The 23,891-nt window shown below is 53.2% G+C and overlaps 12 protein-coding genes across 12 annotated transcripts; 7 read left to right on the forward strand and 5 right to left on the reverse strand.

Moving 5' to 3' along the window:
- Nucleotides 1-891: 891 nt before the first annotated feature.
- On the reverse strand, nucleotides 892-3,551 carry NUU61_001657 (MINDY family deubiquitinase; the record flags this gene model as incomplete). Its single annotated transcript, XM_056652239.1, has 4 exons — nucleotides 892-1,923; nucleotides 1,982-2,913; nucleotides 2,985-3,076; nucleotides 3,115-3,551. 4 exons carry the CDS (start codon nucleotides 3,549-3,551, stop codon nucleotides 892-894), a joined length of 2,493 nt encoding a protein of 830 aa, XP_056513306.1.
- Nucleotides 3,552-3,979: 428 nt separating this feature from the next.
- Nucleotides 3,980-5,686, forward strand: trm6 (tRNA 1-methyladenosine methyltransferase subunit GCD10; the record flags this gene model as incomplete). The annotated part of the gene is made up of 2 exons (XM_056652240.1): nucleotides 3,980-4,065; nucleotides 4,114-5,686. The coding sequence occupies 2 exons, from the start codon at nucleotides 3,980-3,982 to the stop codon at nucleotides 5,684-5,686; spliced, it is 1,659 nt and encodes a 552-aa protein (XP_056513307.1).
- A 142-nt stretch (nucleotides 5,687-5,828) lies between these two features.
- On the reverse strand, nucleotides 5,829-6,857 carry NUU61_001659 (actin-related protein 2/3 complex subunit 3; the record flags this gene model as incomplete). The annotated part of the gene is made up of 3 exons (XM_056652241.1): nucleotides 5,829-5,876; nucleotides 5,934-6,197; nucleotides 6,276-6,857. The coding sequence occupies 3 exons, from the start codon at nucleotides 6,855-6,857 to the stop codon at nucleotides 5,829-5,831; spliced, it is 894 nt and encodes a 297-aa protein (XP_056513308.1).
- Nucleotides 6,858-6,996: 139 nt separating this feature from the next.
- Nucleotides 6,997-8,417, forward strand: NUU61_001660 (replication factor C subunit 3; the record flags this gene model as incomplete). The annotated part of the gene is made up of 5 exons (XM_056652242.1): nucleotides 6,997-7,124; nucleotides 7,185-7,272; nucleotides 7,326-7,500; nucleotides 7,555-7,938; nucleotides 8,011-8,417. The coding sequence occupies 5 exons, from the start codon at nucleotides 6,997-6,999 to the stop codon at nucleotides 8,415-8,417; spliced, it is 1,182 nt and encodes a 393-aa protein (XP_056513309.1).
- A 418-nt stretch (nucleotides 8,418-8,835) lies between these two features.
- Nucleotides 8,836-10,269, forward strand: NUU61_001661 (uncharacterized protein; the record flags this gene model as incomplete). Its single annotated transcript, XM_056652243.1, has 1 exon — nucleotides 8,836-10,269. The coding sequence occupies one exon, from the start codon at nucleotides 8,836-8,838 to the stop codon at nucleotides 10,267-10,269; it is 1,434 nt and encodes a 477-aa protein (XP_056513310.1).
- A 260-nt stretch (nucleotides 10,270-10,529) lies between these two features.
- On the forward strand, nucleotides 10,530-10,937 carry NUU61_001662 (Clr5 domain-containing protein; the record flags this gene model as incomplete). Its single annotated transcript, XM_056652244.1, has 1 exon — nucleotides 10,530-10,937. The coding sequence occupies one exon, from the start codon at nucleotides 10,530-10,532 to the stop codon at nucleotides 10,935-10,937; it is 408 nt and encodes a 135-aa protein (XP_056513311.1).
- A 1,068-nt stretch (nucleotides 10,938-12,005) lies between these two features.
- cwc27 (putative peptidyl-prolyl cis-trans isomerase) lies at nucleotides 12,006-13,655 on the forward strand (the record flags this gene model as incomplete). Its single annotated transcript, XM_056652245.1, has 1 exon — nucleotides 12,006-13,655. The coding sequence occupies one exon, from the start codon at nucleotides 12,006-12,008 to the stop codon at nucleotides 13,653-13,655; it is 1,650 nt and encodes a 549-aa protein (XP_056513312.1).
- Nucleotides 13,656-13,950: 295 nt separating this feature from the next.
- On the reverse strand, nucleotides 13,951-16,348 carry NUU61_001664 (heat shock factor family protein; the record flags this gene model as incomplete). Its single annotated transcript, XM_056652246.1, has 2 exons — nucleotides 13,951-15,829; nucleotides 15,885-16,348. 2 exons carry the CDS (start codon nucleotides 16,346-16,348, stop codon nucleotides 13,951-13,953), a joined length of 2,343 nt encoding a protein of 780 aa, XP_056513313.1.
- Nucleotides 16,349-16,775: 427 nt separating this feature from the next.
- On the forward strand, nucleotides 16,776-16,994 carry NUU61_001665 (uncharacterized protein; the record flags this gene model as incomplete). The annotated part of the gene is made up of 1 exon (XM_056652247.1): nucleotides 16,776-16,994. One exon carries the CDS (start codon nucleotides 16,776-16,778, stop codon nucleotides 16,992-16,994), a length of 219 nt encoding a protein of 72 aa, XP_056513314.1.
- A 185-nt stretch (nucleotides 16,995-17,179) lies between these two features.
- NUU61_001666 (putative aldo-keto reductase (AKR)) lies at nucleotides 17,180-18,194 on the reverse strand (the record flags this gene model as incomplete). The annotated part of the gene is made up of 2 exons (XM_056652248.1): nucleotides 17,180-17,875; nucleotides 17,937-18,194. The coding sequence occupies 2 exons, from the start codon at nucleotides 18,192-18,194 to the stop codon at nucleotides 17,180-17,182; spliced, it is 954 nt and encodes a 317-aa protein (XP_056513315.1).
- A 1,050-nt stretch (nucleotides 18,195-19,244) lies between these two features.
- NUU61_001667 (putative GPI anchored protein) lies at nucleotides 19,245-19,921 on the forward strand (the record flags this gene model as incomplete). Its single annotated transcript, XM_056652249.1, has 2 exons — nucleotides 19,245-19,590; nucleotides 19,647-19,921. 2 exons carry the CDS (start codon nucleotides 19,245-19,247, stop codon nucleotides 19,919-19,921), a joined length of 621 nt encoding a protein of 206 aa, XP_056513316.1.
- Nucleotides 19,922-20,279: 358 nt separating this feature from the next.
- Nucleotides 20,280-21,780, reverse strand: NUU61_001668 (DUF3431 domain-containing protein; the record flags this gene model as incomplete). Its single annotated transcript, XM_056652250.1, has 3 exons — nucleotides 20,280-20,583; nucleotides 20,640-21,191; nucleotides 21,263-21,780. 3 exons carry the CDS (start codon nucleotides 21,778-21,780, stop codon nucleotides 20,280-20,282), a joined length of 1,374 nt encoding a protein of 457 aa, XP_056513317.1.
- Between the last annotated feature and the right edge of the window lie 2,111 nt (nucleotides 21,781-23,891).

Genomic DNA, 23,891 nt, shown 5'->3' on the forward strand with positions numbered 1-23,891 from the left:
ATGGCCAATGAATTATAACATCATTTTTGCTTAACCTCATCGGGAATCAAGGTATAATGTACTACACTTAAAGATATTCAATTCCTAACAAGATACGCTGAGAAGCTCAAGTCCAGGCCTTGCACTTAAACATCCAGAGTAAAGTTGACCGTATTCAGAGCGCTGTTATCTCTTAGAAAAGATTTCAAAGGTGAAAATAGTCTAAGACGGAGTTGATTGCCGATGAGGTAAGAAGCACTCTCGACTTATCCTAGTTATACTGGCTACTGTAAATTTGTAATATTAGGTATATCTCTTAGTTAAATATCTAGCAAGACAGGATTAGATATATAATTTACAGTTTTGACTTGCTCGAGAGGACCTATCTAGATAGTCCAGTCGTCGACTAGGTACTCCCTACTAGTAGTTAGAGCCTTGACCGCGGCCACTTTTGACAGGCCACCCCAAGTGATTAGAATCGAGAGGATGGCACCGGTAACTGAGGATGCCGCAGCCGAGGTTGATGACAGAGTCGGGTTTTCCACTGAACGATCTGGACTATAAGGAACGAATCGCCGCCAGAGAACCGGAGAGTGAGGTCGGCGACGACACCGGGAGCTGTCGTGGCAGAGAGATGATCGATGTCTAGAAATGCCACGGCTGATCTCCGTTTTTAAATCCTTCGGGTCGGCCCGGCGGCTTGTTGCAGGGAAGACTAAGCCCGGATCTGCAACAGGCCCAGCGTGGAGTACGTAGCTAGAAAATAAAATAAAATAAAGACACGTCTAATCCTAAAAGCCAAGACAAGACTAGTCAGATGTAGGTACATCAATTCGTCATGGTCATTTCGTCGTTAAAAAGTCTTTGCAAGAAACCCCCGGAGAATCAGCCCGATGCATTTAGAAAGCCTCGTCACATCATGACACAGTCTTTGCTCCCTTCATTGGGTCGAATCGGTCCCCCTGCAGTTGCGCGTGGCCAGTTACTCCGTGATGTCCGATTGCTGGAATATCGATTCCGCGCGGAAGGAAACCTCGGCTGAGTTGGTGAATATCGCGGACTGTTGGCGGCCTGCTCATACGTGGGGGGAGGCGCGTTGGGATCGTCGGGGTCGGTGCCGTTATGTGGCTGGGACCCGTGGTTTGCGACACTCGAGGTTCGATTGGGAACAGTGATTCTCGGGCTTGATCGATTAGAAGCCCGAACAGGTTGTGAAGCGCGGGGGCCGCGATTTGAATTTTGAGTCTCACGCCGCTCCTCCTCTTGGAACTGTAGTGAAAGTGCATAGGCGTAATCAGCATCACGCTGCTCTTGTGTAGAGAAACCATCTTTGTGCTCTTCGCCAGAAGCAGTGGCACCAGCGGTGACAGCTGCACTGGAGGATCGGGGACCAGCAGGGCCAGACGTCTCAGTTTGGCCTTGGCTGACAGCGCGAAAATCACCAGAGAGGAATTCCGAATTGAAGCCAGTCACATCGACCAGAGATTCCCAAACAACCTCGGCATGGTTGGCGTAGCCAGCATCGGTGACCAGTGTGAAGAGCTGGCATGACTCCGGATGCTTGTAAAGTGTGGAAAAATGGTCGTTGCGAAAGAGGATTGAGACAGAGCCGGGCGCCAATTGAGTAGTGAGCTGGGTCAATCCAAAAGGGCTTAACTGCGTCGCATTCTCAATCTCCACAAAGCGCTGAATGGTTTGAATGTCCTCCATGGTTTCCTCTTCCTGGGGAGAGAGAGAATCGTCTCGCATTACGCGATCTTCAAGCTCTTGCTTGCGGAAAGGTAACAGCTGAATGTCTTCATGATACTGGGCGACTCGCGACATCGCCGCGTGCGTTGAGCTGGACCACGATGCTAGCCATCCATGAATCAGAGACACTCCAAATGTACTATACAACCTTAGGTCACTAGTTTGGAAGAAAGTTCCGAGTGAATCGGTCGATTCCTTGATCTTATTAGTTCGGTCGAGCTCGAAATGATAATGGATCGGGAACAGCACTTACAAGCGTCAGGCGCGGGTTGACATTCATGCCGGTATGTAGCATCGTCAGGAATTGAGTCAGGGCCTCGATATCTGGAAACTCCTCATCGGGCCTCAAACACGTCGTTAATTCCTCGAACAAGGCCTCAATCAACAGTCCCAGCGAGATATTCTCACGGGTTTGCAGCGCTTTGACAATTGGTGGTTGTGTCTTAGTATCAGCCCGCAACACCAGCGCGTTAATGAGGGCGAGCAATGGACACGGGCCGTTTTCATTTTGAACCAGAACCGGTGATTCCAGCAATTGCCCACTCTGATTCATCCACCTTATGTGCCGAATCGAATAGGTTTCTGATCTTTGCTCCTTCTGCCGAGTCGCGTCGACAGCAGAAATTCCAGTGTTTGACCCTGGTCCCGGTATCTGGCCCGTAGCAGCATTCAATTGCGGCGTTACGGATGATCCCATTTCTGGTGCAGGAGAGGCGGCCTGGTCTCTTTTCGCGTCGGGTGCGTCAGAGGAGTAGACCGAAGACGCTGGACGACGAGACCCCGTTTCGGCCGCCAAGGTACTGGGAACATCGAGATCAATGAGCTCATGGGAGGTAGCCGAAGTCGCGCTAGAGAACGTAGCCGAAGGAGTATTGATTCCGGCATCGGAGCCAAGTCGCTCGGGGTTATATAGTTGTTGGTCGTCATACGGATCCTCAGGACGTTGATCCGAGGGTTGTACAACAACAGCGGGTGCGTATGGGTTCGACTGTCCACCTTGCAAGTAGATCTGTTGAGGTGTTGAGACCCTTGCTGACGGCTGAGCCGCCCACGGCGACTGATTTTCAAGTGATTGACTTTGTGAGACGAAGGGTTGGGCGGGTGACTGAGAAGGCCCAGTCCACGAGGTCTCTTGTTCCGAGTCCAAGAGAGACAACCGAGCTGTCATTGGGATATACCCATCCGCTGAGAAAGAGATAGCTGGTCAGTATCAGAAATTTTTGCAAACAAAAGATGCAGAGGGGCATCGGGCATACTTTGACTGAGCTCGCTGTTTGACGAAACCGCGTGTGAGTTTCGGCCATTCCAGTCATGCTGGTCTTGCGTATCCTGGTCGGGTTCTGACGGTCTCGGTTTCAAGAAGGGGTTATTCGACTGCAACTGCACTGGAAGCTCCCCCTTGGACTATTGCGAGCTTCTTGAGTTGGTTGCCATCCATTCACCTCCCCTTCTTGTTGTTGGCCTGGGAACAGCGCTGATGGAACCAACTGTCCCTTGTTGCCTGCTGGTGGCGGGTGTGGCCCTTCGTAGCTACCGGAGTGGTCTGGCGTCCCCCCGGGTTGATCGGGCCATGATTTCGGGTGGCTGGTCGGAGACCCCACCTGTGGCCGTTGAGCTTCTTCAAGTGGCATCAGGTCAAAGGCAGGTGAGGTGTTGAGGTCGGGGGAATAGACGGATTCCTCTGAAGGGATTCGATTCAGGCGCGCCCGGCGGGACGAGGACGCAGAGTTGGGGGGAGGAGAAGTAGGTGAACGGGACTCGGGTCGAGCATTCCCCTTGCTGAGATTCTCCAAACGCGGTGGGGGCTGTTTGCGAAGCACCATGAAGAAAGAGGGAGGAGCTGGAGTATAATTAGAAAAGAAAGTCACCTAACCGGGGGGTCGAATCGCCCCAGACGCCCCGTGGTAAAAATAAGTCAGGCCGTGGACAGTGCCAGGTACCAATGAGCCATTGAATCAGATGCACGAAAAGGTTCAAAGAGCAAGGCGTCAGCTTTACCCCATGTGCAAGGAGAAGAGTGGAGCCACCGTGTCGAGAGCCATGAGATCAAGGCGCCGATCTCCTGTTATGACAGTACGGTATTGTTGGAGAAAAAGAAGGATTCTCACGAACATAAAAATGTATTTCTTTGTATTGTACCGTACCGCCCTCTGAGACTCATCTCATTGGCTGCTGCGCACTCGGCGAGAAAAGTCGCCCGGAATATTTTCAGCAGAACTGTGCCGCGGGTCTGGAGGAACAGGTCGACACTATGCATTCCTATATCCGGCCGGATCAGTTCGTCGCTATCTGCCTACCGTCAGACCAGACCCGAATTGTCAAGGTGATCCCCGATACGTATGTCCGCATTGGTCCTTAGGATGCGCAACAGCTAACATCTTTCAGCATAGTTCAATTGGGCAAATATGGCAGCTTCCCCGCGAATCAGATTCTTGGGCGGCCTTTCTACGTGACCTATGAGCTTCTGGACTCCCCCGAAAGTGATGGCCATCAATTACGGGCTGTTACGGCTACCGAATTGCATACCGAAACCCTCATCGCCGAAGGTGAGGCCGATGGCGAGGGGGAGGACCTGGAGATGGGCGGCGACGGGATCCCCATGCGCACCAACCGCGAGACGTTCGACGATTCATCCAGCCAGCGGTTGACCGTGCAGGAGATCGAGGAGTTGAAGCAGGAGGCCTCCGGGTCGGGAAGGGAGATTGTCGCAAAAATCCTGGAATCGCACTCGGCACTGGACCAGAAAACTGCATTCTCCCTGGCCAAGTACACATTGCGGAAGCGCAAGAAGTACATCCGGAGGTTCACAGTGCTCCCGATGGATGTGGGCCTCCTCACCAATTACATGCTGGAAGAGCGAGACGCTCAGCGGACGATGGAGTTGCGGGACGAGCACATTGGGCTGATTGGGTGTTGGGGCAATGTGCACCACAGCGGGGACGCTACCTTCAATTCCATTTCGACGGTCCAGCCAAATGGCCGCTATTTGGTGGTTGATGAGACAGGGGGGCTCGTCGTCGCTGCCATGGCCGAGCGCATGGGGATCCTGTACCCTCATGATGGCGAAGAGGATTCGGTGGACGAGCAAGACCCTCCTCCCGGTGATAACGGAGGTGAAACCAGGGAAACTGAGGTGCCCACGAAATCCCGGCGCAACCGCCGCGTGCCAATGTCGGCTTCGGGAAACACCATCACTGTGATCCACGCGTACTCACAACCCAACCTGTCACTCCTGAAGTATTTCGGCTATGACACGAACAACCCCGACGAATCTCATCCACTGCACACCCACCTCAAAACTGTATCTTGGATGCAGCTGGTCGACCCCAGTGCAGATCCCATCTACTCCAACGAACCACCCGTCATCCCTGCCACGGAACTGGCCTCCCTCAAGCAGAACAAGCGCGCCACATATTATCATAAGCGCACTCGATGGGAGAGAGTCAAGCGGGTTGTGGATGAGGCCCGTGCCGGCGATTTCGATGGTCTCGTGGTGGCCACGCTGCTGGAGCCTCCAGGCGTTTTGAAGAACCTTGTCCCGCTCCTGGCGGGCTCGGCTTCGGTCGCCGTCTACTCGCCGACAGTCGAGCCGCTCGTCCATCTGATGGACATGTATTCCACCGCGAGGAGAACGGCGTTCATCAATCGCAAGCGGGATCTGGAGGCTCAGAATGACGGCACCGTCGATCTCTCCCAGCTGGATGAGGAGTTCGAGGTCGATCCCACGCAGCTCCTCCCGCCAACCTTGCAAACCTCGCGCGTGCGCCCCTGGCAAGTTCTGCCGGGCCGCACTCACCCTCTCATGACAGGACGTGGTGGAGCCGAAGGGTATCTCTTCCATGGAATTCGGGTCGTTCCCACGACCGTGCATATCCAGGCTGCAGGTGCAGTTCGAAAACGACGGAAAGTGGCCACATCCACTCCGGCCAGCGATCGAGATGTGGACATGGCGCCCTAATTGTTTAACCGCTCTGCATACCCCCGGAGTATAACATCAAATCGCATCCATGTACGAGTATTATGGTTCATGTGGTCAGGAGTATCAAAAAAATCCATTCATACGCTGAATTTCATCAAAAAATGTACAGCAACCCTTGCGTCTACAAGCTCTTGCCCATGAACTTTCTCTTCGTGAAACTCAGCCAGAACTGCAGGGAGCGTCAGTTCGTCGCAGAGTCGTATCCACAGTCTGGAATTTTTCTTACCTTGGACGGTCCCACTCCACCGGGGTATAATCTAGCGTGTAGCCGGATGGCGATCTCCTGTCGTACCTGCGAGACATATCTAGTGATCGTCAAAAACCTTGTGTCAGCCCAAGACAGCAGAACAGGAGGGATAGAGACAGGGTCAACATACGCCCGAAGACTCTCTGCATCCTGACGGTCGCGGGGGGGCTCAAAAGCCTGGTTGAGTGGGAACGACACATCGCCGGGAATGGCGAAGTTGTCCAGGGCCACGTTGACCAGAGCCTAGCAATCGGGTGTTAGTGCATAACGAAGCCCTTGACACCTTTCTCACTCTCCAATATAGATTCTTATGCGATGTACCTTCTCTGCTTCGCGGGCATTCATCGTCGGCTTGACTTTCCCGAGACAGTCGCTGATGAACAGGGTTCCGTAGATGAGCATGCGGTCGGCAGGGCCGTTGATTTCGAAGTTGCGGAACAGCACATTCGCCCTGAAAAGTGACAGGATCTCATCCACACAGTCGTAAGATTCACTCTCGGGCGAAACGTCCATATCGGAGGTGTTGGCGGGCAGCGGGGGGAGGGTGTATGCGGGGCCGCGAGTGCGAGTGCGGAGGGGTAGGATGGGGAAGTTCCCTGGGAAGAGACGTGCGATGGTTAGTTCGGCATTCTCGAGACTGGTTATATAGCCCGGCGGTCGTCGCGGCGCTGTCTCATACCTATCACGGGGACATCGCGGTCCTCCAGGAAGACGGAGTGGTATGCCTGGAGGGGAGGGGGTCAGTGCGAGTGGGCAATTGGCGACAGGAACCCAGAACCAACCGGCATATTGAACCATCAAGCGACCAGCACTGGACTGAATTGTCAAGAGAGTAAAACCAGAAGACTGGACGAGCGTGTTGGGGGGGAGAGAGCAAGTGATGTGAGGCAGCGAGGATGTCATCCGGTGGAGTTCCCCAGCTCCATGATTTTCCGCCCCGAGCCTCTTTACGCGCAACGCGTCGCCTTGCTTTCTGACCGAGTTCTACCCATTTGCACTTCTTTTTGAACAGAATAACATACGGCAACTCCGTTCTGTCATTATGTCCGACTTCGAGGATGAAATGGACGTGGATGCGTCCAAGGACCTGCAATTCAGTTCCGGCAATGCCAATGGGAAGAAGAGGACCGCCGCAGATCTCCCTGTGGAGGCCCAGGATAATCTGCCCTGGTAAGCATCTGGGTCCTGCTATGCAATTGTCTCGATCAGCTTATTGACCTTTTCTGGCAGGGTTGAAAAGTACCGCCCGAACAGTCTGGACGACGTGTCGGGCCACCAAGATATCCTCGCTACCATCAACCGATTTGTCGAGAAAAATGTAGGGGATCACTGTTTTTCTTCATACACAGAGGTTAACCGCAAGGTGTCCAGCGACTTCCCCATCTTCTTCTCTATGGACCCCCGGGAACCGGCAAGACCTCCACCATCCTCGCCCTCGCGCGACGGATATACGGCAACAAGAATATGCGGCAGATGGTGCTCGAGCTAAACGCCAGTGACGATCGTGGTATTGATGTGGTTCGGGAACAGATCAAGACGTTTGCAAGTCGGTGTCCCTACGCAGTGGTGTCGACAACAGCTCGCTGACCACAATCAACAGGCACAAAACAGATCTTCTCCATGGCGCCCCAAGCGGCCGGCGGTTCATCTCTCGCGGGCTTCAAGCTGATCGTCCTCGACGAAGCAGATGCCATGACTGCGACGGCGCAGATGGCCCTGCGCCGGATCATGGAGCGATACACGGCCAATACGCGATTCTGTATCATTGCCAACTACACCCACAAGTTGTCCCCGGCACTGCTCTCGCGATGTACACGATTCCGGTTCAGTCCGCTGAAGGAGGCCGACATCCGGACCCTTGTCGATAAGGTGATTGAGAGGGAACAGGTCCGGATACAGCCCGAGGCGGTTGATAGTCTCGTGACTCTGAGTAAGGGTGATATGCGACGGGCACTGAACGTTCTACAAGCCTGTCATGCCAGCAGTAAGTTCCTTTCTTTTCTTTTCTCCAGTTTCTCAATTTTTTTTCCGGGTTGAGCTAATCCCGGGACATTAGGTATCCCCCTTCCGATGAGAGATGCCCCCAATGCGCCCCGGCCCGAGCCCGAGACCATCACCAACGCAACGATTTACGACTGTATTGCGGCCCCGCACCCCGGGGATATTCAAGAAATCATGACCACGATCCTGTCCACCAGCGACGTGACCTCCTGTCTCAACACCGTGCAGATGCTCAAGTCCACCAAGGGTCTGGCACTGGCAGACATTCTCTCGGCGCTAGCGGACCAGCTCCAGCAGCTCGAAGTGCCCGCACAGACACGCATCACGTGGCTCGAGGGTCTTGCAGAGATCGAATGGCGACTCTCCGGGGGAGGCTCCGAGGCGGTGCAGACGGGGGGACTAGTAGGGGTGGTGCGGAATGGCTGCGAGCTGATGGGCGATAAGGGGATTGCATTGGCATGATATGATTTGATATGACTGTTTTATTATGTGCAGGTTAGCATTTCCTAGGTTGGCATGGCGTTAGAGAGAAGAAGAAGAAGGAAAAGGCATGCCGATGCGGTCCGACGAGCAGGAAGCGGGGAAGAGACCAGGATCTCTGCGCTTTCTCTCTCTCTCTCTCTCTTCCTCTTCTTCCGTCTCCACTTATTATCGCAGCTGCCGCTAATTCAATTAGCTAATGACTTTCATTTGGCTTGTTTAGTGCTATCGGGTGTCTCCGCTGAGTTGCCCAGGGTCCCACGGCACGATCTCCGCGGATGCAAAGGCTGTCAATCCATGGCTACCAGACAAGATTGAGGTAGAAAAAGACTTCCCCGCTCGCGACTTTTCTTTTCTTTTCTTTTTTTCCTTCTTTCTCATGCTCCATTGATCTCTCGTCATGCGATTCTTCCTCGAATCCACTTTGTTTCTGGCCGCCCTCTCGCCCGTCAGTGCGGAGCGCGTGCTGGGTGCCTATGTCTTCGCACGTCATGGGGATCGCACGCCCAAAGTATTTGGCAACACTCGATTGACCAACCTGGGCTACCGTGAGGTCTTCGATGCGGGGTCGTACTATCACAACCGCTACATCGTAGCGGACTCGCCCCACCGAATCGAAGGAATCGACGAGAAGGTCGTAAACGCCAAACAGATCAGTGCGTCGGCCCCGTCGGATGCAGTGCTGCAGAACTCGGCAACGGGCTTCCTGCAGGGCGTGTACCCGCCTGCCCGTAATGCAGCCTCGGAGACCCTGGCCAACACCACCACGGTCGAGGCGCCATTGGATGGGTACCAGCTGATCCAGCTGTCCCCCATCTCCTCGGGCAAAAACAGTGAGGATGCTACCTGGCTGCAAGGTGCAAGTGACTGCCAGAGGGCCGGGCTCAGCAGCAACAACTACTATACCTCCGACTCTTACAATGCGCTCCTCAAGTCCACCAAGGACTTCTATCAGTCATTGTCCCCCATGCTGGACCGGGCCTTCACCTCGTCCCAGATGACCTTCAAGAATGCTTACACCATTTTCGACTATCTGAACGTCGCCTCCATCCACAACGCCACCAAAGACTTCCCGCACAAGTCAGACCTGACGGATGAGGTGTACCGGCAATTGTTGGCGCTGGCCAGCAACCAGCAGTACAACCTGGCTTATAACGCCTCTGATCAGGTCCGCGCGATTGAAGGCGCTGTTCTGGCCGGCGAGATCCTATCTGGTCTCAATGATACCATCACCTCGCAGGGCAAGTCCAAGTTGAATGTGCAGTTCGGGGCGTATGGTACCTTTCTCTCCTACTTTGGGCTGGTACAACTGCCTGCAGCGTCGGTCAACTTCACCGGCATCCCGGACTATGCGTCCTCCATGTCCTTGGAGCTCGTAACTAATTCCCCCGGCAAGGATTTCCCCGCGCCCTCGGAGATCGGCGTGCGCTTCATGTTCCACAATGGGACTATCACCGGCTCGGACAAGCCCACCGTCTACCCGCTCTTCGGCCAGTCCAAGACCCTTCTCCCTTGGAATGACTTTGTGTCTGAAACCAAGAAGATTGCCGTGGTCTCCGACGAAAAATGGTGTCAGGTGTGTGGCAACACTGAAGGCAAGTGTGCCGCTCCCTCGAGCTCCCACTCGGGCTCCGTCGACACATCTACCGCTGGTGGTTCCGGCGGCATGTCGCGCGCCGTGGCGGGCGTGATTGGCGCCATGGTGACGCTGGCGGTGATTCTCGGTCTGGAGGCCTTGTTCTTCCTTGTCGGTGGATTCCGTATTGCGAAGCGACGCAAGGCTGGCTCAGAAGTGGAGGTTCCTACGGTGATGACTGAGGACAAGAAGTCATAAGCCAGGAGCAGTGTGAAAAGGTCGAGGTGTTTGCTACAAGCTGGGCACTCACCAAGTCTGAGACTTGAAACGAAGTCCGCGAGTAACACTATAATAATACCATTGATTGCTTCTTCTATTACATATCTTTTTTACGTTGTAACTTGTGATCTTTCCACGGCCTCCGTTGAGTCAAAAGTGACCATCCCGCAGATTCACCGCCTTCTTCCATATAAACAACTCGTTTCCCTCTCTCTTCCCCTCCGTCTCCCACGCACAACATGCCGCGCCAACAGATCAACCTGGAGCCCTATCGAGAGGAGATTGTCTCACTTTTTCAGCACGGCATCAGTAGCGACGCGATCAGCCGCACTCTCGAGAGCCGGTATAACATCCAGGTGCGGGAGCGGACCATCCAGTCCCGACTCCGCAAGTGGGGCATTCGCAAGCGACACCGGACGACAACGGCCGATGAAGCCTTGCATGCTCGCATCAGACTGCTCTTCGTGCAGGACAAGCTGACCGACAAGGCCATGTTGAAGCTGCTGCGACAGGAGGGCTACGACATCTCCGAGCGAACCTTGCGCCGCCTACGCTTCCAGCTAGGGCTTCATGCGCGGGCTCCTTCGGAGCCAGAGCAGGCGCCCCTCAATGCCCCAGAGGCACCACCGATGATAACAGAAACATGAGATGAGATTTTGGCGAGAGGGCGATCCTCGCGGCTTGCCTGCAGCGCCTCTCCCGATGATCCCGCGCAACCGTATGACTTATCTGCTGGATGTTGCCAGCCGACCCGGGGAAACACCCAACCCTACAAATCGACCCATACGCGTCACCATGATCGGTACTCTTATCAAGAATCTTTTCCTATACGATACACCATATGCGGCAATCCATTGAATGGACCTTTTCCACTCTAGTCACTAGTCCTCGTGCTCTGGCAACGTTGCTGTCCTTGCGCATGTCTTGACACGGGTATCTTCACTCACAGACACCTCAATGGACGAGCTGATCAAGCCCGATTAATTAATGGGCCAACTCAATGGATTCCCATCCGTGCTTCGATTATCAGTGCGGTCCTCGGAACGACTCTTCGGCTGGTGAAGCCATCTAGACAAGCGACCTGGGATGCATTGAACTACGTTTAGCGATGCGAAAACCGCCTCAATCCTACTTCGAATGTTTCCTGTTGACGAGCGACTGCTCGATTGAGCACACGCGACGCAAATCCATAGTGGGTTCATGCTGTCGATACTGAGAATAAGGCCTGACATGCCTTCGGCGCCCTGTGTCAAGAAATTTACATCACACAGCCACCACTCGCCGCAGCTCAAATCCTATAGCAGACAACAGGTTCATGATCCAATTCAGATCAAAGCCAAAAGCCTAATCAATTGGTGGACTAAACAACATAGTGGTCACTAACATGGTCATAGTACATAGCGCAAATTCACTTTCAAGTCCTATATCTGTGCAAAATCCAAATCTTTCATGTATTTCCATGCCCTTGAATTCTCTTTCCATCTTCGTTTCCGTTTCTTGCGTGTAAAAACCAGCCAAATTCGAATCCGAGGGCTCAATGATCACGTGTCATGACGTTTCGCCGCAACTTTGGCCGCAGCTTTTGGCGCTCGGCCAAACCGCAGGGAATACCTCTGCGCCTTTCCACACGATAGAGATGGTATCGCCTTGATTGTTCAGTTTGAAATCTTCATTCCTCTCCGGCGCATGCTGTGAGCCAGCTTTTCCCCGTCAACATGTCTTCCCATTACGCCAGCGAACCCAATCCCACCGCGTCGGCCACACTGAACACGACCGTCGGCCCCATCCAAATTGCGCTGTTCGCAAACCAGACTCCTCTGGCATGCAAAAACTTCCTTCAGCACTGCAAGGATGACTACTATGCCGGGACGATCTTCCATCGAGTGGCCCCGGATTTCGTGATACAGGGCGGTGATCCGACGGGCACAGGGTCAGGCGGCACCTCCATCTACGAGTATCCCGAGTTTGAATATGATCCTGAGGCTCGAGACCCAAACGAGCGGGTGGTCCTGCGCGATGAGCTACACAGTCGGTTGCGGTTCACTCGCCGCGGGCTGGTGGGAATGGCCAAGAGCGAGGACGGGGCCTATGGCAGCCAATTCTTCATTACGCTGACCAACACGGAGCGTGAGCTGAATGGGCAATGTACTCTTTTTGGGCGATTGGAGGGCGACAGCATCTTCAATGTGCTGAAGATCGCGGATGCGGAGCGCGTCGAAGGCACCGAGCGCCCCGTCTTTCCGATCAAGGTGACCTCCTGCGAGGTGGGAGAACTGGGACCCTTGGAGGGTAAGTTGAAAGACCGAAAGACTGTCTCATCTGCGACAGCGGGCAAAGTGGACGAGAAGCATGCCCCGAAGAAAAAGAAGAAGGCAGCCAAAGCCGGGAAAGCGCTGTTGAGCTTTGGCGGCGACGAGGGCGATGAAGAAATGCCTATGCGGCCGGCGAAGCCGAAGTTCAACATCAAACTGGTCGCGGATGTGCCAGGTACAACCAATGATACAGAAAAAGCGCCCAAATCCCCATCAGCAAAGCCTACGCAGCCACGCAAGCGGCCTCGCTCGCCATCGCCGAAACGATCCCCATCAGAAGACCGCAGACAACGTCCCAAAACGCCAGACCCTCAGACTCAACTACCTCTACGCGATCCCGAATCCCCAGTCCGGTCTCCGAGCCCGGTTCCTCATCCTGCAAAAGAATCCAAGCTCTCGCGCACAAATGCCGAGATTGAATCACTCAAGGCCTCCATGCGCCGCCACGTTGACACGGGCCCATCAGATACCGGACGCAAGAAAACCGCTCTCGAAACCATGATCCCCTCGACCGCCATTCGCGGTCGGAAACGACCACCACCAGGGTCCGCCAATGGCGCTGCACGAGGCAATAGCAGTGCGGAGAACGAAGCATTAAACCTCTTCAACGCCTTCAAAGCCAAGCTAGAAGGCGCCGACTTGCAACCCGCCACCATGGCCTCCCATGGTAGTGGGTCACGGCCGGACCCAAGCCAAAAACCAACACAGGATGCAGACGACGAGGAAGCACAACTCTGTGACCTGCATTTCATCGCCAATTGCAAATCCTGCCAGTCGTGGGATCAGCCAGAGTCTACAGCGGATGAAGCGAGTCGCGAAGACCAGGGCTGGCTCACGCACGAACTTCGGTTTGGCAAAGATACTTTGGGCAAGGACCTGAACTGGAAGCGTGAACATCCAGACGACGCGGACTCACTGATGGTGATTGACCCTCGCGAACGCGAGAAGGAAGTGGTTGGCGGGCGCCGGCGTGGATTGCAGCGAGACCACGAACGAGAGCGCAAGCGGGAACGAGCGGGCGATTTGGAGTGGGATCGTACGAGGGAGCGGTAGACCAAATACTGAGATAATAAAGGATATACCCGGACAAGCCAAAAGCAATAAATAAAGTAAACAATCATTAGGGATCATGATCTGCCGTCGAGGCTTTTTGTTTGACGCTGCCACCGTATTCCCCAGCAAACCCATATGAACAAGATAACGCCGGTGATTCCATCAGTGTATTTCCCATCGCTTTTTGCGGTTTCACCCCCCAAAATCCTATGGTGCTCTGCACGATAGTCCTGGAATCCAAAAGACAAGAAAAGAGAAGAAAAGAAAAGAACGCCGAACAGGACCAAGACCAGAATTACGCTCTCCTCCGACGTTTGGTGCTGCCACCATCCTCTGCTGCCTCGTCGGGATTGTCGTCCAGCGTTGCTGCGGGACTGGTGGTCTCGCTATCCGTCAGCTGCTCGATAACACGGCCGGAATCCTGGTTTCCGGGTGCAGACTCGCCATCGAAACCAGTACCATCGAAGCCATAATTGTAGGTCGAGTGGCCCTGTCCCTGGTTGGAAGCATCAAAGAGATCGCCGTCGTTGGGGATGTGGTCGAAATCGAACAAGTCATTCGTGTCGCCGTCATCGGGCTGGGCCGCACCCACAGGCTCGTGCGTATTTGTGCCTGTTCCTGGCGGCTGACCAGTCGTGTTGTCGCCGAAGTCCAAGGAAGACTTCTTGGGGTCGTTTTCTGTGTCTCCGAGGTCGGTGAAGTAGTCATTGTTGAAGATCTGGTCGAGATCCAGCGGGGGAGGGGGCACGTTGCCGTCATGGTCCAGACCTGGGATCGTACCGTTTGGACTGAGCGGCTGGAGGAGATTGGTGAGATTCTGGACGGACCGGTCCTGTTCGGCTTGCATCTTGACCAGATTGTCAATCTCTTGCCGAGTGTTGGCGAGACGGCCCGAGTAGTTCTGTGGCATGGGTGGTGGATTTGGCGTCATAAGTGCATTGTTCGGTGACACCCCAGCGTTGGGATCTGCGGTGTTGGTCTCGTTGGCCATGAGCCGGAGCATATCCGCCCGCTGGTTCGGGGTGAGTGGAACGTTGCCGCCAGAGGTCTCGAGAGAAGAAAGAACATTGGGGAACTCCGAGAAGCTCGTGGGAACCCCATTCCTTGCATTGGAGTTTTGGATGGCGGACATGATGTCCCGCTGAGGGAAGGAATCGTCCATTTGCCCCGGTGGCACGGTTGGATTGCTTTGCCGAGGACTGTTATCAAAAACCTCCTCGACATGACCAGGCTGCGTAGCGCTAGGCTGTCGAGCATGGCCACGCGAGCGAGTGTCGTAGGGGCCGCTAGCAGCCGGGGAGACGGTATTGGCACGACCGTTCTCGTCTGTACCGGGAGGAGCCTTCAACAGCAGTGGCTGCTTCTTCATGGTTCGCTGTGCGGGAGGACTGTTCATGGCACCCAGGGCATCCAGTGGATAGTCGTCAACATCGACTATGTTCCCTTGGTCCTGGGAGATAGCCCCGGCAAAAGAATTCGCGAGGTTCTGAGGACCCTCTTGACCTTGCAGACTGCGGTTGTAAACCGTTGCCAGAAAAGTGAGGATGGCATTGATCGAGTTCTCGTGGCGGGTGTGCTGCTCTTGGAAATTAGCAGCCTGGGCGTAGAGCTGCTCATGCTCTTTGCGCAGTCGGGTAATGGTGTTAGAGATTATTTGCTGCTGTTGCCGGATGGCCTGGAGTTCGCGATAGACCCCCGATAGTTGTTCGTTCGGCATGGAACTGTCTGTGATCAAGGACAGCTGCCGTGGCCGAGCACGATCGTCACGCGACACGGGAGCGCCATCATCTCCAAACTCATCCAGGTCATTTTCATCAACATCCTCGGTCTTCACTCGCGTGCCACCTTTGCTGGATTTGCTTGCATGGCCTGGCGTGTTCTTCGGTTTCTGAATCAACCAAAGAAGATCCGGATGGCCTCGTTTGAAATATGGATTGGCGTATTCGCTGGGACTCTTGTTCTTTCGTTCGCTGGCGCGCATAGAATTATCGGAGAGTCCCACCTTCTTGTGGAAGCCGTACATATTAAGCTGGCGGACAAAGGATGCGTAATTGTTATGTTTGAAGAGCTCCGGGATCAACGTTCGAGCAAACTCATCTTCGTCCAGAACGATAAACGAGTTGCCATCGTCTGACCATCGAATCAAATCAGTATTTTTGGATTCGTCCAAGAAACTGCATTTCCCAGTTAGCCGCTTTACATGCATTCCATGGGACCGATTTACCCTACCTGCTTAGCTTCTGCACGAATGGCGGGATTTGCTTCCTCTTCGATTGCGCCTCTCTCTTTGCAGTCAGAGCCCGTTGGTAAAGCTGTTCTAGAGATTCTCCCCAGGCACCAGACTCCCCGGTTTGTGGATTTGCGCCATGGTCGGTATACTGAGTAGGGGGTTGCTCGTATCCGCGATTTCGGCTCACCAATTGATTCGGTGCTTGTCGGCGGGCGAGTTGATTCGAGCCCGCGGCTGCTGGGATGTCTTGGTTTGTCGTATAACCGACAGTGTTCAAGGAGGGGTCCGGAAAGGAGGCATTCATGGCGTTTGCAGAAGGGTTTTGACCCCATTGCAAAAACTGGTCATTCGAAAGCTGTGAGCCAGGGTTAGACGGAAAGTTCGGGACTGCGCCCAACTGAGGATGCACAACCGGGGCGGTCCCCGGTGCAGGTCTCTTGCGGGTCATCCCTTGAGAACTCATGATGGGTATGCTCGTTTAAGAATGCCGTAGAGAGCCGTGGCGATCAAATATCGACGAGAAGAAATCGAAGCGTTCTCGCCTGCTCACAACCACAGAGGGGTATAGCCAATGCGAGAAAAAAAATCTATTTCCAAAGGCGTAGAAAGCAGATGCCAACTTTGTATGTAAGAATTATTCGTCAAGTCGTTTCAAGCTCTCTGAGTCATGTAAGAAGTTTGGGTCCAACAAAACTCTCCGGCAAAAGAAAAAAATGACAAGGTGGAGAACGTTGAGGGTGGAGCGATAGTATCAAACGTCGAACGCAACGCGATGGGCGCAAACGGAGGCGGCGACCGGAGAACGGCAGGTCGACACAAAAGGGTGTTGTAGCAGTGAAAGTCTGGCAGGGCACACTTCTACCAGACACTTGAATTATCCGATAGTCAGAATGAGCGAGGGGTCCCGGACGAGGACCAGGAAAGGCGAACGAGGGCAAGGTGGAGCCGATACGATGATCGGAAGACACCAGAACACAGACGAGAGTGATCCGCGAGGCGAGCAGGAGGCACTGAAATCTTTCGCCCTACGTTTGGCGGCGACGATGAGGTCAATTCGAGTGGAGACATTCCCTGATTGGTGCCGGGCGGACTTAGTCAGCGGGTCGTGACAAGTCCAAGTACCTCGTCGCGCCATGTGATTTGCGTGGGGTCCAGGTACCAGTACTTCGACTACAAGTATGAGATTTCCCGATTTTTCGGGTGTTTTCATGGTTGAATGAATAGAGAGAATATAAAGGCTTGTATACGGGCATGGCCTGGAGGTTGAGATCTAAGATCCAGAAGAGTTTCAAAGTTAATCAACATTTGTGGGCTCCCCAATCAAGCGCTGGAACCCAGTCTGGATTTGCTGCCACAGCTCAGGCTGTGTTTGCACCAACTCCTCGACCTGCCCAGGTGCAGCCAGATCTTCCCTCATATGCGTTTCATTCGTGGTGCCATTCAACATGGTGACCTCCCCCAGTCCCATCACGAGTGTGTACAAGGCAGCTGCGGGAGTGATGTGAGCTTGGGCTGCGAGTTCCTGGACAGGCCCGGATCGGACAAGCTCTGGATTGGCGGACAGGGTCCAGAAACTCTGGTAGATAATCTGGTGCTCACGACAAAAAGCCCGCAAGGGGACATCAAACCGGGTGTCGAGATAAAATCGATTCTGCACCACTGCCGGTTTTACCTTTATGTGAGGTGATGTGGATAGCTCGTGGAGCACGGGTAGAGAACAATTGGAGATACCCAGGTTGCGGATGCGGTGGGGGACATATGTCTCCAGCGCCAACCAGGCTTCTAGATTTTGAGCCATGGTTGGGAGCGGCGAGTGGAGGACTAGAGTGTCGAGATAGGCATCATCCTCGGTGCCCGGGTCATTCGATGGTCGGAGATTGTGTAGAGATGCTCTGATAGAAGTGTGAACCTGCTCCGTTATGGATGCAGCGGGATCATACGGGATATTTTTCGGGTCCTGTGCCCTCACGGGACTAAACTTGGTTTGTATCTGGTCATGGTTCAGCGTGGTTCCCCATTGGCATTGAAGAATAGAAATGGGCTAGCCTCACGTATAGGTCTTCCCGGCGGACCATCCCATCGGCTATAGCTCGGCGGATCCCATCGCCCACAAGTGATTCTTGATAGTGACGAGGTTGGGCTGCTGTATCCACAGCCCGAAACCCAGCACTGAGTGCAGTGTAGACCAAGTCTGCACTGCGGTCTTTCTTCCACGCTGTGCCATAGATAAAGACAGGGATTGTGGAGACTGAGCCCTGGACAGGACGCAGGCAACGCTTTTCCCACATCTTGGTCATAATTCGAGACATGCCACGACTGAGATTGAAGAGTCACCTTGAACTGTCGTCGAGAGACCGCGGGGTTGATGTCATCTCCTGACTAAGTCACGTTCCCGCCCAGGTGTATGAACAGCACCTTTGCATATAGATACCTACTTCTCAGTGAATTCATCTCGAGTCTATTTGCTAAACAGAAATAGCTCTCTTGCTATGATTAGCCCCAGTACCAAGAGAATACTGGAGCCTGGAAATCAAGAGTCAATAGCGTGCATCTTGAAGTCACTTCGCTATATATAGCAAGTAGTAGATAAGGACAGTCGGCCGTCGGCAACATAGAGGGGGGTCGATATCCACTCTTTCACTATATGAATAATGTAAAGAACGTAGATATTGTAGATGTTTCCGCTCTTGGTCTTCTTTTTTCTCCATGATGTTGCCTGGCCCGAAGCATCAAATTAAACTAAAGCTGCAAAACTGCCGAGCCGAGTAATATCCGCCAATATACCCCACAGCGTGGCTTGGACATCTTTTAGTGACTTGGAGAATGAGATCAGGACTAAAAATCAAGTGAACGGGCCAATGGATGCTCTACAAGACTCCAACCGAGCATGGCGAGACTAAGGGTACAACACAGCCCCCTCTGCGTACCCTCGCTAGAGAAACAAAGCTGCAGAACCGCCAGTATCACCAGCCCGCGTGCAATTCAAAGCCTTGGCCAACTCTTGGCTGACTCGGGTATGATTCAGGCAGCTGCTTTTGCTTCATCAACATTGGTGATGCTCTCTGCCGATCAGTGGGGGCACCCGTCTCTCCATGAACGTCCCTTTGGCTTCAACACTAGAAGATTAGGGTCTACCCAAGGCTGAGCAGCCCAGCTGCCTTACCGAAGTGAAGACCCTACATGTCGGAGGATGCCGGCCGACGATCAATTCTGAAGCAGGAAAGCACTTGTCACAAAGCTGCTTGAATCGGCAGGGTAAAAATATATAAAGCCGCCCTCATTCTACCAGATCGGAATACACAGACATCAACTTCAATTGAGACTGAAAAATCAAATCCACTCCTCAAACATCTCCAACCATGCGTGTTCAGCAATTTTTCGCCGTTGCCGGCCTCCTCCTTGCCGGTAATGGGGTCATCGCCGCCAAGCTGGAGCGCGATGATGTCCCCAGACGCTGCTGGGAAGCCTGTGGTTCTGTGGTGGGAACCGCTAGCAGCTGCGATGCGCGACACGACAATGATTCTGCCGAGTTGAAGTGCATTTGCAACTGGGGTCCAGCTAAAACCCAGATCCCTCTTTGCGCTGCCTGCATCACACAGAGCAACCGGGATAATGACCGCGATCATGACCATGACCGTGACGACGACCATGATGATGACCGTGATAATGATCGTGACAACGATCGTGATTACGATGACGATAACGGTATGTTGCGACTGTCTGATGCAAATGGCCAACCACTGATACCGGAATCATCCCAGAGGCCCTTGATATCGTCCACTCTTGCTCTTTCAGCACGACCACGTACAATGCTGCAGCTGCCTCGAGCACGGGACCGTCATCCAGCGGCACTAGCCCGGCTTCGGACACGGCTTCCTCTACGAACTCTGCCAACTCCAGCGGGGGACAGGGCTCAGGCACCGCGTCGGGTTCTGCTTCCCCGGCCACTGCCACTGATGCTGGGGCGTGTCTGTCGGTGCCCTGGGTTGCATCCGTGGCTGCCGTGGTGGGACTGATGTCCTTTGCTTGGCTTTGAAGGCCGCTTGTTTGGCTCGAGAGTCTAAAGAGCAAGAGTGGTGTGTGTGTGGAGGGAATCTTTGTGTGATGGAATTTGATGAGATTCAACGACTTTATGCTTGATGATTGGTGATTGCCACATACACTGACTCTGTGTTTTTCCGTTCCTTACGATGTATCGAATGACAATACATCGCCAAAGATATGGAGAGAAATCGAAGCCATCATTCATCCGAACTCTGTGGCAATACCTCGGAGTATATAGAAAGGATAGAAAGGACATTAGACGAAAAGCCAAAAATAACCTGGAATTTAGGGTATCAACTCGAGGACAAGGTACATATATAACTGCCATGAACATAAACGTAGAAAGAACCTCATTCTTGCCGCAGAACCCCGTCATATAGGTCTTGATGTGTATTCACCAAATCATCCATGTCTGTTGGATGCTGATTCACGTCTGCCGAAGTCTGATTCACGTCTGTCGAATTCTCATTCACGTCGTCTAGACCCCCATTCATATCGACCGGATCTTGATTCAAATTTTGCGGATCCTCGAGACTGTCGCCTAGGTTTGGACCTTGCCCTTCTGGATCCTGAAGCTCGATTTCCAGTCCCGACCATACGTCCTCCCATTCAATCCCATATACATCACGGTAACATTGTTCCTTGCTCGGGCAACTGCAGACATCGTCAGTATGTACCTCCGAATTGCGATTCCTTTTAGTATAACTTACTTTAAGACCTCCTGCCCGAAGATAATATGCCATAGGTACTCAAAAACCCGTCCACTCGTGTCATCGTCCAGCTCCGTCTCCATGAGCCACCGGTGATATGCCTCGTAGTCGCTGCGAGGGCGTTGGAGCACCTGGCTTTTTGTCACGGCAAACTGTGCGCAGCAGGCAGTGCCCACCACTTCAGGGATGTTGGTATTATTGAAAATACGGATCCACGCTCCGGCAAACGCCAGCTCAGTGGTGCGTCCGGCCAGTTGTCGAAAGGGTTGGACCTCGTCGGGGCATCCCGGCTCCCACTGACAACGCAGATTCGCGTATCCGGCTTTGTCAACGTAGTCTAGCTGCAAACGCTGGACGGTAAGGACATTGTCCTGCTCGGGGAATTCGACATGACTGCCGAATTGATGCGCATGCAGAAAGACCATGTAATGAGGAAGCCGGTGATAGTTGTCTATAATGTACCGGAGATATGGGCTGCTTTCTTTGCCTTTGTTCCGTTCGACTTGTAGGGGCGCCTCGAAATCATCAACGACATAGACCGCATGTTGCCATCTAGAGTCACAAATCCCTTGTATTAGCATGATGGTTCTGTGATTCTATTCGGGAGATTGAGGACCACTCACTCCGGCAATTGCTCTTCGAGCCAGCTCGTGTCTTCATAGGACATCTGTCCCAATATAATGACGCGATCCGACTTTGGTGTGACCTTTGGACGAGGCGGGTGTTCTTCCCTATCAAACGCTCGCGAAGCAGCAGGTACTGGAATGGTCAATACCAGCGATTGTCCATTCTCTATAGGGTCGGTGAGAGGCTCAGGTGGTGAAGCGACAGTAGGTGACTGCCGCGACTGCGTAGATGGCTGCGTTGGTTCCGAGGTGGGCGTCGCAGTCGTAGTCGCAGTCCAAGCTGAAGCGCTTGTGACATCAGCAGTCTTCAACAGGACAACGACATCATCGACAGGGTCATTAGAGATCGAAACCAGCTCAATATGCGCGCCGCCGTTGGTGACCACGTAAGAGTCGCGAGCCGTCAGTTGACCGTGCGCGGGCCATTGCGATCTGAGCGAATTCAGATGCTTCTTCACCAGCAGAAGGGCGACCACCAAGATAATGGTCAGAGACACACGATAAGGCGTCTTCATTGTCCACCGTTGGGACCATCAGCGACCTCAAAACCCCCCCAGATATTGCATGGCCACAGCCAACTCCGCGCGGCTCCGGAGGGGGTAAGCCAGAACTTAAGTGAAGTGACGGACGGCCGCGCCTTGTGGGTCCCACGCTTATCCGGTTTTTTTTTTTTTTTTCTCTTATTTGAGGTCGTCGTCAGCATCATGACGTTCACGGGGCACGGGGTCAGTTCTTCACGCAGCCGACATACGAACATATTTGATTCATAGTAGAAAGATGGGCTTGCAAATCCCACATCTTGGATCTTTCCAACACCGTCCTAAGATGCTAACCGGGGGCCGTGATTATGGGAGAGTCGGGGGATGTGGGTCCTGGGACAAGAAATGCTGGCCCTTCCACATCCTGATGGGGGCGTATCAAGACATCTTTCATTTCTGGTTGATTTCAGGCGCATCAATTTTTTAACCATAATCATAAGAATAATAAGATCAATTATCCCAGTGATATTTGAAGGATTTAATTTATATTTCATATCTGTGCTTGCAATAAGCGTCACACTGGGTTCCCATGCGGATTCTATTGTAGTCCACCTGGACAGCTTCTGGAATTTCGATCTCTTGCATAGATCGTGCCTGGAAATTGGAGAATTGGCGTTGCCATTGCATGTCAGATTGCTTAAATTCAAGCATTCCATAATTTAGATTTATAGTTGTCCATTTACCAAGGAATGTCGATGGTCTGTGAAAGACACTTCTCACCTAGACTAGGATGACTATGTGAAGACGAAGCAGCACGTAGGCTGAAATCCCAGGAATATAGGAATCCTAGAAATAGGAAAAAAATAATTGAAAGGATCTAATTGTTCCAGTACCAAATAATTTCATGTTTTCACCATATGGGATTTCCGGGGTTTCTTAGTTCTCTCTCAACGTCTCCAAATCCCCCAATATATGACGTATGGGGCTAATTAGACGAACACCTCCAGGTGATACAGGCTGTAGGGTTGGAGAAGCCCAAGTATATTTGCCAATATTATATGGAATTTTTTTTAGAGGATTTCAGCCTCCATGAATCGTCGCGACTCAGGTGCGGACGATCATGTTCTCGGTATATTACTGGCCAAGACAGTACATAGATGGGTGCCTATTATCTCCATTTTGCTTGAGCAAGCTGAGCCAGAAAGCTCTGTTGACCTTGACCATTCTTTCATGCTCAATGATTGCAGCGAATGAACTGAGGGGCGTGGCGAAAGAAGAGGTGTTAGGCGGATGCTTAGATCGCGGCCTATGTATAATCACGTTGTGAAGACTCTTAAGGAGGCTACACCCTCGAATGCGTGGAACAGGACTCAAGTGCCTGGCTCTGCCATACTGGTATCTCTTAAAGATATCAGCTGGCCGGAAGGGTGTAACCAAGGACACATGGACCGATTACTCGGGGTTTACATGGTCGATCGCGAGAGAGGTACTCCCGTTCTAAAGGGTTTCCGTCCGATGTGTCTACAACTGCAAGACTCGAGCCTGCACATGATCTGACCATCATGCCGCAGTGAGAGTACGAGTGTAGACACTGGAAATTCGAAAGAACTCACAGTCATCGCCGTGCAAAGACCACAACCCCATCTCAAGGTCACGCGCCACCGAGTCTTTTCCGTTGCCAAGAGTGGCAACGTCCTGTATCCGGTCAAATGAAAGCAAAGGAAGAAAAGAAAAGCAAAAGGATCCTGATTATGGTCATGGAAACAGAGCCGGCGCTTCCAGGCTCCACCGGGGGTTGACCATTGGGACTTGACGTTTCCACTAGAGGGTTCCAACAACCCTCTTAGCGGGTTCTAGCTGGGATTCGGGGGCCCTTCCTAGCTATTCCGCGCAGCCACTAGCCAGGGGGGTATGCGCGGATCGTGGAGGCCAGGATGGTTCACGGTCGAGTGGGACAGTCTGGCATACGCATCGACACGATGCACTGTCAATCAGTGGGAAATATCGATGGGGCACAGGGAGAGGCCCGTCCCGCCGGGGCCGAAGAATTCCAATTATTGGGGGGGGGGAGTTGGTGAGGGCGTCCATCAGGAAAGGAGGTGGAGTCTGTATCCAAGTTAGCATAATTAGCCCAGAACGTGAGTAAT

This window comes from Penicillium alfredii (genome assembly GCF_028826965.1).
Source record: "Penicillium alfredii strain IBT 34128 chromosome Unknown utg000004l_segment0_segment0, whole genome shotgun sequence".
NCBI classification, from domain to species: domain Eukaryota; kingdom Fungi; phylum Ascomycota; class Eurotiomycetes; order Eurotiales; family Aspergillaceae; genus Penicillium; species Penicillium alfredii.